Genomic DNA, 21,329 nt, shown 5'->3' with positions numbered 1-21,329 from the left:
ATATAAGGCTACCCCTACCTGTCCCTCTATCAGCAAAATTTTGCTGTATGAGCCCCCACATATGCCTGAATAGCCTTTAAGAAGGCTATTCAGGCACCGCTAATGGTATTTTAAAAGCTCCCCCCGTTTTAAACTAAGACCGTAAAAACATATATGCAAATTATATTTACCATGCACGGTGGGCAGTTCGGGCACTGGTGGTCGTCATCTTTGGTCCCGCCTTCCTCTGGTGTCTTCTTCCAGCAACGTCCTCCTTCCACACCTCCTCCTATTCACCGGTGGGTTGTGTTTAAATCCCGTGCCTGCGCAGTAGCGCTCCCTCCGGAGCACTACTGCGCACGTTCCAGCACCATTTTTGTTGTAGTTCTAAGGGGAACTGAGCATGCTCAGTTACCCTTAGATCTATGCGAGCGTACTGCGCATGCGCAGTACGGTCGCAAACTGCCAAAGACAAAAATGGCGCTGGAGCGTGCACAGTAGGAAGAAGGCGTGGAAGGAGGATGTTGCTGGAAGAAGGCACCAGAGGAAGACGGGACAGAAGATGACGACTATAGAGTCATTCCCCATCCAGCAGTCCATGGGCAGGATCTAGTTTCTACTTCTGGATAAAATGCACAACAATTTCAAAGATTCAGTGCAAGATTTTTATTTTATTCTAAAACATTCTCCATATTTTCCATCACATTTTAAAAATAACCAACTACAAAAATAACAACTTAGTACCGAGAGTGTGTTTACATATCTATGACACATACAGAATAACCCCTAATATGTGGATAGCCTAAATTTGGGGAAAAAAAATATATATATATGGCTGTAAAACAAACACATAAATCATAGGTAGTGGGTAGATTTTTTTTTCTTCTTAGATAACTATAAATAACATCTCAGGACTACATTACACAAAGACATACAGAACAAGAAAACCTTAAATAAAGACTATTCACAGGCTGCACAAAATAAGTGATCCATAAATGACACAAAGAACAACAATATAGTTTCAAGTCTGTAGAAACCACCCCCCGTCACCATCCAGGGTGCATAGTGGTATAGAGCTCAACGCCAACATGTCTCCACCCACCAAGGTGGAATCCCATAGGTTACCATCCAGCATACACAGGTTCTGCATCGTAAGTGATCCCATATAAGGACTTGGAATATCTCTTTGAGTGTAGAAGAGGAGACTTGGGGTCAAAACCTAAGATCCTTCTTCTCTGAGCTATCCGTTTCTGCTTTCGGACGATGTAGAGGACACCAACAAGTATCACTGTAGAGAGGAACACATAAGAAGATTGTCACACCATCTTAGATATAATAAGGTTTAATCTTCAGGGGAGTGACGTAACTATCGGGGTAGCGGCTGCAACAGGGCCCGGGACATTAGGGGCCCGACGACAGTCGCTGCGTTTCTTCTCTTAATAGGCCGTTACCGGCTGGAGTTACTCCAGACGGCAACAGGCCCTATTTAATTTCTGATCCTGGCAATGGCCAGGATCAGTAAGTGACGCCACGGGCCCCACAAACATCATTATTATACTCAGGGGTCTTTCAGACCCTGAGTATAATGATCGGAGGCCCAGGGGAGGTGAGGGAACATAAACACGGTTACTCACCTCTCCGGGCAGGTTCCAGCCTACTTCTGTGACTCTCCCTGATGTCACATGACCCAGGCCTGCGTCCCGGGTCATGTGACGTCCCGGGAAGATGGTTGACACCACTGAGGACTGCAGCGGAGCCGGAGATAGGTAAGTAACAGTGTTTTTTTTTTATGTTGGTACCCCTTCGGTCTCTGATTATAATACTCTGGGGTCTGAAATGATCCCAGAGTATAATAAATGTTCATGGGTGTCCACTGTGGGGCGTAATACTGCGTGCAGGGGCCACTGTGGGGCGTAATACTGCGTGCAGGGGCCACTGTGGGGCGTAATACTGCGTGCAGGGGCCACTGTGGGGCGTAATAGAGAGCGCAGGAGTGGGGTGGTGGGGATTTGGTTGGAGTCTTTGGCAGGCGTCAGTCGGGGAGGAAGGGGCGCATGTCAAAAGTTCGCCACAGGGCCCTGCCGGTCTTAGTTACGCCACTGCGTCATGGCATCAACTTACCGACTACACAGATAACAAGTATGGTGATGGTGAAAGGTGCCAGTGTACAGGAGTCTCCATCCTTACGCAAAAACGTTTCCATGCAATAACTTGGCTCCACACTCCCACCAGGGCAAAAAGCATCTTCAGGACAACTGATGGGACTAACGTCTGGACTCTGTAAAGGAGGGAATTGGACATTAGGCATTGTTTACACAAATGCATTTACCTTTACTTCTATTTTTTTGTTAGAAACTGCTTGGGTCTTCTTGTCCGGGTCCCCAGTTGTCTCACTGCAAAGAGCCCAATCTAGTACGGCTATATAGCAGGAGCTTTAATCCCATGCTATAAAGTTACAGTGGCGCAGGTGTAAATCCCTGGACCAAGCACTTTAAATTTACAGCGCTTGGTCATTGTCAGATTAAGTTGCTTAAATAAGAAGTCACACAGTCACATGTACGTGCATACATACATACATGTTAGTTTCCCAACCTGGCTGGGGCATACTGGTGGCAAGAGGGCCACAGTCTTAAATTCAATGAGTCCTCAGGATGCAGAGAGTTGAATAGAATGGTGAAGCAGGAAGCCATTGGCTTCCTGCTCCACCATTCAAGCTGCAGCTAGTACTGTCTGCGGGCTGGCTGCATTGAGCTGCAGAGATTTTTTTTCTAAATATATTTATAGAACTTTATACTGGGTCTACTGGTGAGCATTATACTGTGTGGGCGGGGTAACTGTGGTGCATTATACCATTTGTGCATGGGGGGGGGGGGTGTGTGCACTGGTGAACACTACACTGTGTGGTGACCCCTGGGAGTCACTGAAGAACATTATACTGTGTGGGGGGCCATAAGAGGGCATTATATTGGTTTAGGGACACTAAGGGAGTATGGTGAATGAGGAATTTTAATACGTGCAGAGTGAGAGCAGCTGGGTGGGAAATATAGGATGGTATAGTTTTGAGGATGCATTAAAGGGGTATTCCCATAACTCTTGTTCTGCAGCCTGAAGGCTCTGTGCTCTCTTCACTTCCTGGATTTCTCGCACATTGGTGGGTGGGGTTTCACTTGCTCTGCTATGATCCACAGTATGAAGCTGATGTGGAAACTGATGTAGCAGAGCTGGATTTGAGTCATCTTGCATTACATACAGAGGTAACGGACTCCTTATCTCAGCCCTTATCAGCCAAATTCAATTAAACCGGCTGATAAGTGGAAAAGCTGAAGATAGACAGCACAGTAATCCTGGAGCTCTCACCTCCCCCCCTCCTCCCGTATATGAGGAGCTCCATTGCTTTTCAGCCCCCCCCAGAGAGCAGGCAGCTAAGTCACTTGACAAATGAGCAGATAATCCCAAGGGCCAGTGTCAACAATGAAGCGAATAAATTAAGATAGCGGCCAAACAAAGCAGTTTTGATAAAGCAATGTATTTAGGAAAAGTCTTAAATCCACATAAACTAGCAGTATAGATAGGATGCTTTTCATGGGACAACCCCTTTAATACGGTGCAGTTTTGATGAGGTCCCCCCCCCCCCATAAGTTCTCATTTTTACAAGTCTACAGGTTTATTTAACCTGCAAAAACTACACTAAAAATACTATCAAATCTGCAATTATTTTGTAGCGGTGCCCCTAAAGATTTTTTCATCCAGGGACAGCGAGGAGTCTGAAAAGGTTTGGAAACCCTTCTGAATATGCTAACAAACTGAAGAGTCATATAGTGTCCCCATATACAGATTGTTCACTGTCTATACCTTCTTACACCATCAGCCATTTCCAGACTATACTGTACAGACCACAGGCAGAGTATGGGCTCCTTTGAAGATTGAGGACCAAGTCCTGGTTGGTCCTATTTGCTTTGCTAAAATCTGTTTAATGGAGTAATGGACACAATGGAAACCAGTGCAGATTCCTGCACCATCTATGTTCTAGTAACACCAGTCAGGGATGCGGTGGTGTGACTTCATAGTTTGAAGACATGTTTGTGGTCAAAGAGAAACCTTGTAGATTCTTTGCTGACACACACACACACACACTATTAGCACTAAATACTTACGGGGCAGTAGTGACCTACAGGACACGATTCACACTTTTCTCCTCCCCAGTTCACCTGGTATTCTCCATCATGGCAGTACTTGCACTGGTCATCTCTAGGTCCTTTATACATCCCTAAGTCATATAGATATAGTATATGAGGAACACCCCAGGCTATACAGACAATTTACTACCGTACATAGTCATGGTAATCTTAAGGTGTCCACACACGAAACAAGCAAGCTGGTGTAACTATAGAGGACTTGGCGGTTGCAACTGTGACTGAGACCAGAATCCAGACGGGCCCACAGGTCGCCCTCATCACACGGGGCGGTAAAAATTTCTTAGATCTCCATTCTTATTCTCTTTGATGGCTGACAGTCTGTACAATGTAAGTGTATTATCCCTGCCCTCTGGTGCACTGGAGTGAGGCAGGGGAAGTAGATGCCCAGTCTGGGCCCAGATGGAGAAGGAAAGAAAATCGTCAATACCGATAAGGCTATGCTAACATTTGGGATGGAGTCTCCTCTGTCGCAGTGATGAGATGAACTCAGCAGGTGAAATGGTCCAACAAGAGTGGCCATTACATCTGCTGCTTTCAGTTTTAATACAGACCCTAGTAGAGTCAATGGGCTTCCATCAGGCTCTGTATATAACTGCCTGTTGAGTCCTCCTGTCCATTGTTCCAAGCATTTGGAAAGACTGATCATACTTAACCCTTTGTTTTCATGACTATATAAATGGGATCAACTGAGCCCACACACGAAGTCACCGAAATGCCAGGAAATAGGTACAAAACTAGCTCTAGCTCTTCCAATAACAATGATGGAGAAGATGGATGTCAATCTTGATGCCGAAAATTAGCAAAAAAGTAAAAAGTCAAAAATAGTCATATTTAATAACCTTTAATAACACACACACACAGTAGGTCTGGCTCGTGCCTGGCTATTCAAAGCAAAACAATCTGTAGATTATTATAATTATTGTAAGCTATTGCTGCCCTCGCTCACATATTATCTATGCATTAATATCAACCCAATTGTGTATTTACCAGGATGACATAAGGAGCACTCAGCAGCGCCATCTTCTAGAGATTCCTGTCCGTCAGGACACACAGCGCAGTGGGTACAGGAGGTTGTGCTACAGAATTAACAGACACAGATATATAGTAAAATAGTGAGAATGCAATATATATAAAAAAACAAAACAAAAACACACTAAAGTTATATGGGCCATTCCCACGAGAATCCATTGAAGTTGGCGTAAACTGCAACACAACACTATCGATATGAACAAGGCTGTACTAAACAGTGGGTGGTTGGACAGCGGTGAAGCACAAGGAAAATTTATCAAGGATCCACAACATGGGAGGTTTGAGGCGGAGAAGAGAGAAGAGAGAAGAGAGAGAGAAGAGAGAGAGAAGAGAGAGAGAAGAGAGAAGAGAGAAGAGAGAAGAGAGAAGAGAGAAGAGAGAAGAGAGAAGAGAGAAGAGAGAAGAGAGAAGAGAGAAGAGAGAAGAGAGAAGAGAGAAGAGAGAAGAGAGAAGAGAGAAGAGAGAAGAGAGAAGAGAGAAGAGAGAAGAGAGAAGAGAGAAGAGAGAAGAGAGAAGAGAGAAGAGAGAAGATGATCCCCTGCCATGGCCTGTACTGGCAGGGGACTGAGTAGTATCCAAATAGTGGAGGTGGGGGATCAATTCTATTATTATTTTGAAACCTACAGTTTTCCAATATTCTTTGCCAAAAAAAAATTGTATTCAATTTTCTGAAACTCCACAATTACAAAGAGTTGTAAACTCTTACACATATCAAGCTGAAAAGACAATTGTGACACTTAAACAAGTAAGACAAACACAATGTAACAAATCCAAACAATGTTTATAGAGGTAAAAGGATTGTAATAGGAACTTACAAAAGAAAGAAGAAAGAAAGAAATGAATTACTTGCAGTATGTGCCCCTGGCACAAGGCTCGCACCGCGACGCTTCCTGTTCAGATGAAAAATGACCTTAAAAAGGAAGACATGATAGTCGTATGTAAAACCATTCCAGTGCTCAGTGTCAGGGAGCTGCAGAACAGCAGAGTGGATTATATTGTGGTTACTTAATAGAACATTTCTAGCTATAAAAATAGGTAAAACTCCATCTCCAGCTATGTCTCTGTTTTGGGCTGCAGGAAATATTCTTATAAAAAAATAAATAAATAAAAAAGCCCCTTTCATAGACTCCTATAATAGCGCCATCTGTATATATTGTATCTCGCCTGTCAGGATACATCACGCGACTGCTTTCCTTACATATTTATTAGCCGGTATCCCTTGACAACACATTCCACATCTTTTTTTGGGCCATGTTTGTCGCTTTATCTTTGCACAATACTTGCCCCCAAGACAGACTGATCTGAATTCACATTACCACAAGACACATGACTTCTCCAACAGGCACAAAAATAGAGAACCCAAGTGTCATGGGAGCTTTTCATCTTTCTACAGCCTTACAGACAGTGTAAGGTTTCAGGATTATCGTCTGACTTTCCACACTTCTGACTGACATTGAGCCGTAGGCATGTAAAATATGCAACAAAGTGTGTACAGGACTCAAGTAGATACACTGCTATGTATTTACCTTCTGTGTCTGAATGGTTTCTGAGGGTTCACGTGAGTAAATCCAGTTACAATTTCATCATAATCTTTGTACACAGGACTAAGAACCTCGGTTACTGAGAGTCAATTGACTGAGGAGTTTAAAGGTGTATGGGGGAGGGGGGGACCCGCCATACTCACCTGTCCCCATTGCCCCAATGTCTCCCATGTGGTCTAGTCCTGCTGCTCTGGGGTCATGTTTTGGTGGAAGTCCCCACATGTGACCACTGACAAGACACCAGGACCGGAGGGTGGTGGGAGACACCAGAAAGCTGGGGGGGGGGGGGGTTTGTACACACCCCCACACACCCCTCCTTCCCGTGCCTATTAACCTGGACAAGCCCAAGCCCTTTAAGGCCCCATGCACTCAACCAAGTGAGCTTCTGATTTGGGGTAGAGCCTGCGGTGGAAGGCCCCCAGACAACACAGAGGTACATCCAAGTGCCTTCATATTTCCAACCCATTCCGATGACATGGGCGATTATAGAGCAGATCCTTCCTGCTCCGTGTCATCAAAATGGATCCGAAAGCCCCCTAGATGTGAATGCATCACAGAATACACCCAGATGTCCCATCAGCCCCACATCACAAACACAATCAGTTGTGTGTATGGGGTCAAGAAGTGATTGGGGCAGATTTACAAATATCTAAAAGTTGGACCACAGCGCTGCACTTGGATATCGCCTACACTCCTATTGAAGTGAATGGGACTGCCGTCCACAAAGTAAGATCCCTACATAGCGCCTGCTAGTGGTCAGGCTAAATTCACAATGGATCCCGTTCTCAAGATTGCAGGGGATAAATAGTTTTTGTGCCATAACGCCTTTAATCTGTGTCAGATTTCTTGGAAGAAGTTTAATAAATCGGTTGTACTATTAGACTAACTAGTCTTAGGCCAGGTTCATATCTGCGTTCGGTATTCTGTTCAGGGAGTCCACTTGGGGACTCTCCGAATGGAATCCAAAAACCATTAAAAAGTGTTTAGCCAAGAAACCACATGGACCCTATAGACTATAATGGGGTCTGTGTGGTTCCGCACAGTTCCTCTCTGCATGATTTGTGCAGACACTGCAAGGAAAACACACGGACCCCATTATAGTCTATAGCAGGGGTCCTCAAACTGCGGCCCGCCAAGCACTTCTGTCTGGCCCCGCCGACAACGCTGGCAGGCGTGCATTTATAGTGAAGCTCCTGGGGAGCTCGGGCCAGGCCATGGAGCGCACTTCACTTTACCTATTGGAGGGCACCGCTCCCCATGTCTGTGCGACCTGCTCTGCCTCCGGCCCACTGTTTAAAAAGTTTGAGGACCCCTGGTCTATAGGGTCCGTGTAGTTTCTTGGCTAACCGCTTTTTAATGTGTTCAGTATTCCGTTTGGGGAGGGGGTGGGGGTTCCCAAGCAGATTCCCCAAATGGAATACCGAAAGCAGATGTGAACCGGGCCTAACACTCAATGTTAGTTGGCTTAGCTTATAGTTTATTACTTTTTAACTAATAACAAAACATGCATTATAGGCAGGACTATAGTAGGCGCAGATTTAGGACCTTACCTTTTTCACATGGCATACAGGACACCGATGCGGTCCCATTGGTATAATACCCAGGCTGGCATGACTGGCACATTACACTTCCTGTTGTACTATGGGGAAAAATAGAATTGGAGATTGAAAAACAATGACTCTAAACATAGGGAAAGACATATACACTGAATGGCCACTTTATTAGACACCCCCATGTAATAGCAGGTTGGAACTGCAACATTTCGTCATGATATACCCAGGTATCATCCACAGGCATCAGAGAACCTGGGTGTGATAAGAAAACCCTCCCGACACTATTACTGCACCACCAGCCTGTTCACACATGACAGTTTTCATGGCTTGGACGCGAATCTGAGCAGGCCATATTTCTCCAATACTCAGTGATACATTTGGTCTTTTGCCCATCAGGGTCTCGTATTTCTGTTTCCCATAGACAGTAATGGCGCTCATACTGGTCATCTGCTGTTATAGTCCGTCCAATGAGTTGTGTATTCGGACATGTTAGTTGGACACCAGTGGTTTATTCTGCTGTGGTTTCCTGGACTGTGCTCCGTCTGTTCATCGCTACAACTCTCCATGTCCTTCTCCGACCCCTTCCATTTCCGTTCACAGAATCCCCTTACTATATATATTTTTCCTCAATCACACCATTGTCAGTATATTAAACCCCACAAGGTTGGCGGTATATAACATCCCGGTCCCATATAGTCCAGCAGCGATGACCAGGCCTTGTTCAGTCCCGGATTGTTCAATTTTTCCATCTAATGTGGATTCAAACAAAGTGATCCTCTGAGAGCTTCACGTGACTTTATGCCGCACTCCGAAGTCATGTGTCTAATGCCCATACAAGGAGGATCCAATCGTGAAAGGACAGGTGTCTCTAATAAAGTGGCCGTTCTATATATATTGCTATATATTTCAATTCTAAAATTCAGACAACTCTATTCAGTATTCCCTATTAGTGCACAGCCTATGCAAATAACATTCAGAGATCTTACTTGCTATAAAGTCCATGCGGACACGGCAAACACGTGACCTGACCACCCTGTGGTTGGTAAAAACCGGATTCACAAGGCATACAGTAAGAGGAATTGGCACAGGAGCCACTGGAACAGCAGAAACACCACTCACTGCCTGGAGACAGAAAAAAAATATATATATACAATTTTTTTTCTATTTATGCATTTATGTTTAGTATACATACTTTATATAAAATATAATAAGCTTCCTATGTACATTAAATACCATTTTTGACCATAATTCTGTGGCTAGTACGTGCTGTTGAGGTTCTGCTTAGATTTCCTGCTGTGAGAGGCAGAAGGAGCTGAAGCTTTGCTTCTAAGGAGGGGAATCATATTCAAAAATACATGTGTACAGTAGTGTGCAAATGTTTCAGACAGGTGTGGAAAAAATGCTGCATAATAAGAATTCTTTCAGAAATAGAAGCCATAGTTTATTATTAATTTTTGTCAATCCTCAAGATTAGATGAATGAAGAAAAGAGAAATGTAAATCTCATCACTATTTGGTGTGACCTTTGCCCTCCATCAGTTCTTCTCGGTACTTGCAGACAGTTTTTGGCAGAACTCGGCAGGGAGGTTGTTCCCGCCATCTTGGAGAACTAAGCACAGATCTTCTGTGGATGTAGGGTTGATCTAATCCTTCTGACTCTTCAGGTCTTCCAAGACAGACTGGATGATGATGAGATCAGGGCTATATCTGTGGGGTCCAGTGGTATAACTAGTGTGGTAGCAGCTGCCACAGGGCCCAGGACATTAGGGGGCCCGGCTACAGCCGCTACGTGTTTTGTTTTTGTTTTTTTTTAATAGGCTGTTACTCCAGCCGTTAACGGGTCCTATATACTTACCGATCCTGGCAGGGGCCAGGATTGGTAAGTGACGGTGCGGGCCCCACAAGCACTATTATACTCGGGGGTCTTTTCGGATCCCTGAGTATGACGAGCAGAGGCCGGGGAGAGGTAAGATAACATAAAAAACTGTGTTACTTACCTTCCAGGCTCTGGGCAGGCTTCGGCCTACTTGTGTGACCCGCGACACAGGGCCCCGGTCACATGACGTCCCGGAAGATGGCAGACAGCGACGGAGAACGCAGGGAGATAGGTAAGTAACAGTAGTTATGTTTGTATCCCTCTGGGTCTCTGATTATTATACTCTGGGGTCTGAAAAGACCACAGAGTATAATAATTGTTCATGGGTGTCCACAATGGGACATAATACTGTGTGCAGGGGCCACTATGGGACATAATACTGTGTACTGGGGCCAGTATGGGGCCATAATACTGTGTACTGGGGCCAGTATGGGGCATAATACTGTGTGCAGGGGCCATAATACTGTGTACTGGGGCCACTGTAGGACATAATACTGTGTGCAGGGGCCACTATGGGGCCATAATACTGTGTGCAGGGGCCACTATGGGGACATAATACTGTGTGCAGGGGCCACTATGGGGACATAATACTGTGTGCAGGGGCCACTATGGGGACATAATACTGTGTGCAGGGGTCACTATGGGGACATAATACTGTGTGCAGGGGCCACTATGGGGACATAATACTGTGTGCAGGGGCCACTATGGGGACATAATACTGTGTGCAGGGGCCACTATGGGGACATAATACTGTGTGCAGGGGCCACTATGGGGACATAATACTGTGTGCAGGGGCCACTATGGGGACATAATACTGTGTGCAGGGGCCACTATGGGGACATAATACTGTGTGCAGGGGCCACTATGGGGACATAATACTGTGTGCAGGGGCCACTATGGGGACATAATACTGTGTGCAGGGGCCACTATGGGGACATAATACTGTGTACTGGGGCCACTATGGGGACATAATACTGTGTACTGGGGCCACTATGGGGACATAATACTGTGTACTGGGGCCACTATGGGGTATCAGTGTGTGCAGAAATGCGGGGGGGGGGGGGTGTTGGCAGTCAGATGGTCGAGGACTTCAGCGTCGGTCGGGGGGGGGGGGGGGCATGTCAAAAGTTCGCCACGGGGCCCCTCCATTCCTAGTTACGCCACTGGTGGGGTCATATCATCACTTCCAGGACACCTCCTCCAAAGGGCAAAGGTCACAACAAATATTGATTGGATTTACATTTCGAATTTGTTCATTGTGCTAAACAACAAAAAGAAACTATTAACCCTTACATTTCTGAAATACTGTACATAGACTAGTTGTCTATGACAAGTGGTTTTTTAACTTACCCCCAAAGAGTTAATTTCAGTTATCTGCTGCATGACATAGTATACATATATTCATCCTACCAATGGTTCTCCGACTGAGTGCACGTATTTCTTCTGACAATATACAGGTCCCTCTGACAATCGGCATCAGTGGATGGTAGGGGGTCTGGGTTCTTCCCCCACACACAGCCATGGGTGTAACTACTGGAAATCCCAGGAACCGATGTGGGTCCCAACTAGAGATGAGCAAGTACTATTCGAAACGGTAGTTTCAAATAGCACTCTCCCATAGGAATGAATGGGAGCGGCCAGCGCGCAGGAGGTTAAGCGACAGGACACCGGTCCCGGCTGCATCCATTCATTCCTGCGGGAGCGTGCTATTCCAAACTACTGTTTTGAATAGTACTCGCTCATCACTCCCAACATTTGTAGGCGCCCACCTTCACTCAATAATAAAATGGAGTTAGCGGTGACTACATTTGGTGTAGGAACTTAACTCTGACCATAATCCAAGCCTTCACTACATCCATTAGCCTTCTATTGCCACTTCACTATATACATTGTGCCGGACTGGGACACCTCGGGCCCACCAGTAATATTCATTCTGGGGCCACTACACAGCTACATGCAAATATTACTTGACAAAGCTCACAAATTCTTAAAAAGTTGCCAACATAAATTTTTCAGTAGTCGCTTGCTGTCTAGGTCTTGTACCCTGATGTTTTCTGTCCCGGGGCCCTGTCAGTACTTTGCTGTTGCTTTTGCCTTAGGATAGGGCCCTCTCAGCTCTGCGAGCCAGGGATATGTGCCCAGACACCAGCGAGATCCTGCAAGGTCTGTGAGCCATGTCGGGGTGAGTTGGAGGGGCCCTCCTGACTCAGGGGCCCATTAGGAAAGTCACCTGTGGACTGGTTCAAGCCTTATAGACATTTATACTCCTGTACTGTGCAGTCATTGTGTAAGGGAGACGTCTCATAGACGGCAGTGAAGTCACGGTCAGGACTTCAGAGGGGCTTCTTATTCAGACACTGACCACTCTCCCCCTCCGTCGCTCTCTCTAACAAATATTATGGATATTTTTGTATCTGATGAAGTTACACAAGTCAGAGTCAGATGACTAAAAAGGGAAGTAACCCAATTCCTGGAAGACTTCCCTACACAGAACCATGATACTAACATGTGTAACCTTTTATGTTACCAAGAGATCTCCTAAATTTATGGGAAGTCAAAAAGGGGCCGAACAAATAGAAGTCAATGGAGATATGTATAGAGATGCCTACAAGTAAATCACTGGGTGGCCCACAGCAACCAATCACAGCGCAGCTTTCATGTCTTATAGTGCTCCTGAGAGATGAAAGCTGCACTGTGATTGGTTGCTATTGGCAACAATATTTTGTGTGTGTGTGCGTCTCCATTTAGCAGATCTGCTAAAAACAGATGCAAATGGATGAAAATAGAACAAAAGTCCCTGTTAGAGGGGCACAACCATTGACTTGTAGGATTTGGCCCAAAATCACAACATATCACCTCTCTACAGGGTTGTTTGAATGGAGCAATGGTCACACAAGCACGCTGTTGTCTTTGACTGAATTAGGCAGCAGTGCGCATGCATGACTATCACTCCATTCAATTTGGAAACTCAGGACCCCAGTGATCAGTATGGGTGTGAGCGATGAGACCCTAAGTGATCAGACACTTATTAGAGATGAGCGAACACTGTTCGGATCAGCCGATCCGAACAGCACGCTCCCATAGAAGTGAATGGATGCACCTGTGACGCCGGACGCCGGCCAAGTCAGCGTCACAGGTGCTTCCATTCATTTCTATGGGAGCGTGCTGTTCGGATCGGCTGATCCGAACAGTGCTCGCTCATCTCTAACACTTATCTATCTTGTTGAACTGGGAGATACTCCATCTGTACCGGTACACCTGTGGGGAGGGAGTCTCCACCTCTTCCCTCCTCGCCTTGATGACCATTTTCATCCTAATCTGCACAGAAGCTGATTTCTGAACTAATTTTTTTTTCCTCCTCACAACAACGTGAACAAAGGGTTACTACTGAATACTTTGCAACTTTGGTAGCAACAACGGTTACCTTCTATAGGACTCCCAAATGTTTGTGTTGAGACACCACCTCATGGTCTATAACATTGAATGGTTTCCTCTACCGGGTCGCCTCATTTGTTGACTGTCCTGGATTAGCATGTATGCTGTGCACAGGTAAGATGCAGCCTCTTCTCTCAACATGTTATTCTTGGGGCTCGTTCACACAGGAAAACAACCTCTCTGTGTCCCTAGCACCTTATATGTGCCTCTGGGTTATTTGTCTAACCTCTCATCTCATGCCCAAGTTTCCAGTTCACCTATCTCCTTGGCTATATCTCCAACACTGCAAAAACCAGAGGAGCAACCCCCCCTGTGATGTGTAGGACAGTCTCCTGCACTACAGGACGCCCCTTTCAAATGACAAAATTTTCAGGTACTAGGAGTCCCCATTAAGTACAAACATTAAGCTCATTATTTGTCAGGGGATATAATAAGTACAAGCGAAAACAAAGGGGGCTCCATTATTTTACACCACTATTGTGTAGTCTTCGCTCACCATTGTTGGAGTGTGTGCCGGGCGAGCAGGCTTCACACTCAGTGCTGTTCACTGTAGTACAGTTGACATCAGGCGTGGACGTTAAGGGGTCAGTGGTGGTGGTGGTGGGGAGCTGGCAGACAACCGCGCACGCTGTGGAAGATCACCAGGAGAAGAAAATTACAGCAGGAAGACGACAACGCCGGTATCAAGTGATTTATATTAAGTGCCATAGGCATACAGAACGCAGCCCATACTAAAAATCCCCAAAAGCTATTAGATATACACGGATATAGAACAGAATTTTTGCATTTTCACTGCTTTTGCTGCATTTTTCATTCTTGCTCCCCCTCCCCATATAAGTCAATGCAGAAAACTAAAATGCTGCTTTTTTCGAAAACTCAGCTTTTCCGCAGCAATTTTTTTGCAACCTGAAATGCAACCCTATTCACTTACATGTAGTTCCAGTTTCATGCACAGAACCAAGTATGCAGGCCGAGGAGGGTCCCTTTTTTTTTTTTTTTTTTTTTTTTAGCTGAATATGTCCAAGTGCCTTCCGTCCCCCAATGATTTCAATGGTGGGTTTCATTCCGTTGTCTAGGAGCCATATAGGGCCTACACAACCAGTCGTGTGCAGGATGCCTAATGGTCACTCAAATGAACAGGTTGGCTCAGGTTCACCAAAGTAAGAGCCTTCACGTGCAACGGACTATAGTCTAGAGTCCCCCTTAACAGTTGTAAGGGGGTGGCCCAGACTACAAAGCCACACCATTTAAGGTCTTATTCACACATCATGGTTTTGGTCAGTGACGGTGTTCCAGACCGGTAAAAAACCTTCCATTATTCCGTACCCCGGTGCATTGTCCACTCCTGGTTTTGACTTACAGTCATTGACATGTGAACAAGGCCTAAGGGTAAATTCACACAGTCAAGAATTGTTCAGGTTTTTGAAACCAAATTCAGGTGTGAATCATAAAAAAGATATAAACTATATAGGAGAAGAACTCTCTCACTTCTTCTTCCAGAAACTGCACCTAAACAAAACCTGAACATGTGAATATACCCCATAATTGTGGACGATACAAGAGAAAAACTAAGCAAGTCTGAGCACATATAAAACCAGAAGACCGATGTAGCAGTGCTGAGATTGTTATTTGCTGACTTGGGTGTTGCTTGTGCAAAAGCGACCGAATAAAGGATTGTAGTGATGTCCAACCAATGCAAAAGAGCAACACGGCAAACTCAGCTCTGCTAAATCCAGAGCGTCATATCTTTGTATATAATAAAGCTGCTATATACCACTCGTGTAAAGCAGAAGTATTAGATGGGTAAGATAGATTTTAAAGAAGTGTCACATACCTAGTAGGAGGCACAGAACAGGGACCCTCCAGCAGAGGCTGAGTCGTGTAGTCCTCATGTCTACAAGGGCATGTCCTCAGCCTGGACCCCAGCCTTCATGTATCTCCAAGACTTTCCCTCTGACTAGGACTCTGATCAAACTTCCTCCTTCTCTCCCTGCGGTTTCTCCTGTTCTGGATGTGAGTCACCACCTGACTGAGATCATGTGCTCGCCTCCCAGCTCCTAACAAGCTCCTCAGCAGCCGGGATGGGGCCTCCTCCAGCCGCACCCCTCCCCAAAACCATTGTTTGGTTCTGTATGGATTGTATTACCATTTCCACATTCATGACGTGTATTCGCAATGTTCTTATCCATTCTGTGTCTTCCTCTTCTTTAAGGCTAGGTGTCCTTTGGAATCTTCATAGGATCCCGTATAAATCCAGCAGAAACCCAATGGACCTAATTATAGTCTATGAGCCCTATGGGTAACCACTTTTTTAGCGGATGGGTTCTCTATCTTTCGGGTCCCCATGCGGACCAAAATGGAGAGCTGAACGCTAGTGTGAACCTAACATAAGTTTCTTTGGCTACGTTCACACTGCCATCATTTATGTCCGTTGCTCTGATCCATCATCGGATGACAGGAACAAACTATAAGGTGATAGAGTGACTCAACGTATCGCCTTAACGCAACGTAACGCATGTGATGTCACAGTAGTGCCCAGAGCAGAGAGACAAAGCGGGACAGGAGAGCTGACAGGTAAGTAATGAGCTAATATCCCTCTAGGGATGTGCCAGTGAAATGAAGGGGCCACTGTATGGTCCTTACAGTGGTCTCTTCACTGCAGTGGCGTAACTAAAGTCTTGTGGGCCCCGGTGTAATCTTTTGTCCGGGACCCTTTACCTCATCTCTACAGCGAATTCTTGATAGTTATGGTTACAGGTGCTAAGGAGTTAAATCAACCTTAATGTGGTTAGGGGAATCTGGGGGTCCCCTTGGCTTATGGGTCAGATGGAAGCTGCAATCTCAATACTGATGCCAGTGCTTATGGGCCCCCTAAGGCTCCTGGGCCCGGTGCGAATGCATCCGCTGCAACCCCTCAAGTTACACCCCTGCTTCACTGATCCACCATACAGTAGTCCCTTCAGTGGTTCCCCCATACAGTGGCCCATTTCGTGCAAAGTATCCCCTAGTGAGGAAGCAACCTAAGGGTGCATTCACACTGCGGAACGCCAGCGTGTATCACAGCCGTACACGCCGGCGTTACAGCAGGGCTGCCGGACACTTCCCATTCATTTCTATGGGAGCCGGCATGCGAGCGCGCCCCATAGAAATGAATGGACTGCTTTTTTCCATTCATTTCTATAGGGAGCGCTCGCATGCCGGCTCCCATAGAAATGAATGGGAAGTGTCCGGCAGCCCTGCTGTAACGCTGGCGTGTACGGCTGTGATACACGCTGGCGTTCCGTAGTGTGAATGCACCCTTAACCGAGTACGCCCAAAGTAGCCATCACATAAATGTTAATAAAATAAGGCCTTATTTGGAGCCTCCATCAGCAGTTATGCAATGGCGCCTTCAGTGCTCCTACATGTAATATAATGGTCACCAATGTCCCGTTGGTGCCCCCACCTGTAGTATAATGGCCATGTCAGTGCACCCACATGTAATATAATGGCTCGCACATTGCACCATATGTTATATAATGTCCCCACAGTCCTTTCACATGTGATATAATGGTACCCTACATTGCCGCCATGTAATATAATGCTGCATTCATTACTTTGCAATGCAAAGACATCAATATATACATTTGGCTAGGGTTAAACAGCAACATGTCATGAGACAAAAACTTTTTTCAGAATTTTAGAGTTGCGTTTTGGTTGTAAAACTAGAGGTGAGCGAGTAGTATTCGATCCAGTAGGAATTCGATAGAATACTATGGTATTTGAAATATTCGCACTCAATCGAATACTACCAGCTATTCGCAGTAAATATTCAATTCAGAACCAACGTTGATTGGCCGAACACTATACAGTGTATAGCATTCGGCAAATCAACGCTGGTCCTGCAGCAGGCTCGTCCTTACTAGTCGGGAGAGCTGGCAGCTTGCTGTTACGAGGGAGCTGACTTTTTCTCATAGGAATGAATTGACCAGCGTTGATTGGCCAGTGTACAGCATTCGGCCAATCAATACTGGTACTGCCGGAGGCTCGTCTGTGAGGAGGCGGAGTCTAAAATTGGACCACAGCGGTCTCCGTTGTGGTCTGATTTTAGACTCCGCCTCCTCACAGACGAGCCTCCGGCAGAACCAGCATTGATTGGCCGAATGCTGTACACTGGCCGATCAACGTTGGTCAATGCATTCCTATGACAAAAAAAAAGTCAGCTCCCTCGTAACAGCAAGCTGCCAGCTCTCCTGACTAGCAAGGACGAGCCTGCTGCAGAACCAGTGTTGATTTGCCGCAGGCTTGTCTTTGCTAGTCGGGAGAGCTGGCAGCTTGCGGTTACGAGGGAGCTTACTTTTTATCAGCGCAACTGCAAGTGCTGTGCAGTTAAAGCGCACGGACCCCATAGACTATAATGCGGTCCATGCGCTTTAACTGCACAGCGCTCCTCCTAAACACTCTCCTCCTGCTACTCGTGGACTTGGTGACTCTCCTTTAGTCGAATAGTGGTTTCCGCTGAAACAAGCATTTTTTCCCATAGACTATAATAGGATTCGATATTTGATCGAGTAGTCGAATATTGAGGCTCTACTCAAAACGAATATCGAATCTCGAATATTTCACTGTTCGCTCATCTCTAGTAAAAACCAGTCACAAGTCACTGACATACAACTTGTCACCTGCAAGCGACACTGGCCAGGTTGGACGTTCAATGGCTCAGAAGTCCACTGCAGCCAATCAGTAGCCTCAGCATTGTTGGGTATCACCCCTGATATGTCACTAGTAGCCAACATGTGACCACTGAGGCTAGTGATTGGCTGCAATGGCCACCTGAGCCTCTGCACTTCTGGTCAGATTACTGACCCATCAGAGTACTAGATATTACTGTGGTGGGCCCAGGCTCTAACACAATAATGGTCCAGCAGAAGACACCTAAATTTAAAGGGTACTATGGTCTATTTCTCATGAGTTAGAGGTGGGACCCCAGGAATTATTTTATCTGGAGAGCCCAAGGAACCCAAGTCTGACACTACTGGCACCAAATGATATGGGGGATCCGAGGCCAGAATGGAGGGCCGTAATTAGGAAAGTATCCATTATTTTATTCTAAACCACCCCCGATCAACAGGGAGTTTTCCATTTATCCCAGAAAACCCCTTTAAATAACACCTTTAATATAGATGTAACTGCTCTAATAACTGACTTCAGTCTTAATAACTTCTCATATGTGATTGTTGTGATCCCATTGAAGCCTGGACATGGATCCTCCGCTCACTTTACCGTCTTCTGCTCTATAATTTGAGGAACAATGGCCGCTGTATGACGAAACATTGACCTATTGTGTTTATCCACCAAGTATGAAGATACAAGGTGAGATCACACCGTCTACCATGGGCGCCCTGCAATCTGGATGGAATGTTCTTGGCCTGTAATGACAGTGTCTTGGTTCCCCGAAATAACCATCCTATATTAAGCCTATATTAAGGCAATGAGGGCTTCTTTTATGCGGCTCCGCTGTAATTTTCGTTTATTTTTACACTATTATTTATGGCATGTGTTGTAGATATGCTGTCATGATTAGCTCTCATACAAGATATATCTGACTTGCTGTATACCACTTTGGTTGGTATCTGTACACCTAAGGGGGCATTCACATGGAGGAAGTTGGCGCTGATTCTGCCACGATAACGCATGGCAGAATCAGCGCTGAAAAAAAGACTCCCATTGACTTCAATGGGTTCTGAAGTCAATGGACCATAAAGTTAATGACCATACAAATAAACAGGAGCCGCGCTGACACATTGAAGCAAACACAAAAGTTAAAACATAACTGGACACTATAATATATATATATATACAAGTCATCACGTACGCCATAAATATGATTCAGTTAAGATTCAACATAGACCGGGTATTACAGGATTAAAGGGAGTCTATAGGTTATTTTTCAAAACCAGTCCTGGGCTACGTATAGTATTGTAACATTCACTTGTAGGAGGATGAGCTGCAATACCAGACACAGCCACTGGACAACAGTGGCGCTGTTTCTGGAAGAAAAAAACGCATATTTATCTATGTTTGTTCATGCCCCATACCATGACCGGGACTGACCGTGTGACTATATTAATATATTGTGCTCTGGATAATGACATTACAATGAAATGCGGATGAAGTGTCGCACTTGTTTGTGAGTGCCATGAAATTCTTCTTCTTGGCTATTAAAGTGTAAGATTGGCATGGAAATGTACGACTACTGCTGCTGTGACGATGTCTCATGCGGCCATCATGTTCTGTATGACAACAGTGATTATAGTCATGAACATCGCGTATCCTACTTATGACTAATATCATCTGAGACGTGTCAGAAAATACTGACACAATCTTATACGTGTTCGACCAAGACGCATGTGATTATGTATGTACCTTGTGTGGGATCTGCAATATTGACCAGCTGCTGGTCAGGAGCCTCAGACATGTAAGGACCTGCCATTGTGAAGTAATTCCTGACTCAGCCTGTTGGTAAGGGTGGTGCTGTTTCTGGGAGAAATGGCTCAATTACAAAACATGAATGTGTGAGTGAGATGGTGATTGTGATGCTTCGAGGGTTATATGATGTCACTGAAGGGTGTGGCAATACATGTGACATCATTAAGTGAACAGGAAGTTCCTGTGAGGTCACAGCATGACCATATAAATACCTGGCTCCTCAGTACAAGTGAGAAATAACCATTAACTGCCCAGAAATGCTGAGACTTGTAGTTTTACAAGGATAGGAGAGCCATAATATGGGGCTCATGGCTGCTGCCTCACGTCCCGCTGGGCCATTGCTTTGTGAGTACGGTCCATTATACAAGAGCAGGCCCCTGATAATAGTCTTATGTCAGTATTACATATAACGGTTATATTGTTGAGCTTTACAGTAGACAATACACAGTATGGTGAAGTCACGTCACATTACTATAAAGAGGACAGAACAGAGTAGTATGGCCGAGGTATAGGAAGACGTAATGGTGAGGACCCTTGTGAAAGAGGCTTTAGTCCTCCAGTAACTCATGTCATGATATGGGCCACACTCCATGACCCTCAATGGGATGTCAAACATAATTAGAAAATCAGATTAACCCATGATTAGATTATCCGGCGGTTAGCCGCCATGTGTCCCACCACCAGATCACGTCTTACATTAAGTGTTCTCAGTGACAATACATTGGTCATGTGTATAGCAAAACCACAGCAATCGCAGCGCAGCCTTAGGGGGTGTACGACCTGTGGGGTCAACTATGTCTACTAAAGATGGCGCTACAGATGCCAGGCACCAGCATATCCCAATATTACTCATATAGCCATGGTAAGGAAGGGCCTGGGATGATATTGAGGCGCACATTTGGCAGAAGGCCCTTTCTTGCTCCAAAAGTGCAGCACAACCCCCATTCTGTGCCTTGGATGCCAATTGTGTGCATGTGGGTAAAGCGGGGGCTCCTCTGTCCAATATATTTGTCATGGATCACGCCATTTAGTTTGCTGGTGTGTGTTATAATGGAAATCTTCACTTGTTCCTAACTGGTTAGATCTCTATTTTGGCACATGGACGTGAGGACTGCGGAAGCAGGCGAACCATCAAACTTAATAAATCTGCCGCAATGAGTTGTGACTTGGCACACATTAGGTGTTTGAGCAATTCCTAACATCCTCCTCTGACCCTTTTTGTTGGCAGGTTCTTTCTATCCCCAGAATCTCCT

General features: G+C 45.4%; 1 protein-coding gene across 1 annotated transcript; it reads right to left on the bottom strand.

Annotated features, from left to right (window-relative positions):
- Positions 1-1,045: 1,045 nt before the first annotated feature.
- On the bottom strand, positions 1,046-15,626 carry LOC142186289 (uncharacterized). The gene is made up of 9 exons (XM_075261139.1): positions 15,443-15,626; positions 14,105-14,236; positions 9,285-9,420; positions 8,296-8,384; positions 6,051-6,114; positions 5,163-5,251; positions 4,134-4,246; positions 2,101-2,257; positions 1,046-1,267 (listed from the first exon to the last, which is right to left on the bottom strand). Exons 1-9 carry the CDS (start codon positions 15,498-15,500, stop codon positions 1,101-1,103), a joined length of 1,005 nt encoding a protein of 334 aa, XP_075117240.1. The 5' UTR covers positions 15,501-15,626; the 3' UTR covers positions 1,046-1,100.
- Between the last annotated feature and the right edge of the window lie 5,703 nt (positions 15,627-21,329).

The sequence above is a fragment of the Leptodactylus fuscus genome, chromosome 1 (assembly GCF_031893055.1).
Source record: "Leptodactylus fuscus isolate aLepFus1 chromosome 1, aLepFus1.hap2, whole genome shotgun sequence".
In the NCBI taxonomy this organism is placed as follows: Eukaryota; Metazoa; Chordata; class Amphibia; order Anura; family Leptodactylidae; genus Leptodactylus; species Leptodactylus fuscus.
Note: the sequence above shows the minus strand (reverse complement) of the source record. Positions and strands in the feature narration are given on the sequence as shown.

Excerpts from the sequence above, each read along its gene's own strand:
- LOC142186289 (XM_075261139.1), bottom strand. The coding sequence starts at position 15,500 with ATGAGGACTACACGACTCAGCCTCTGCTGGAGGGTCCCTGTTCTGTGC. Across the intron at positions 8,385-9,284 it reads CCGCATGGACTTTATAGCAA|TACAACAGGAAGTGTAATGT; the intron begins GTAAGATCTCTG and ends TTTTCCCCATAG. Across the intron at positions 1,268-2,100 it reads ACTTGTTATCTGTGTAGTCG|TGATACTTGTTGGTGTCCTC; the intron begins GTAAGTTGATGC and ends TCCTCTCTACAG.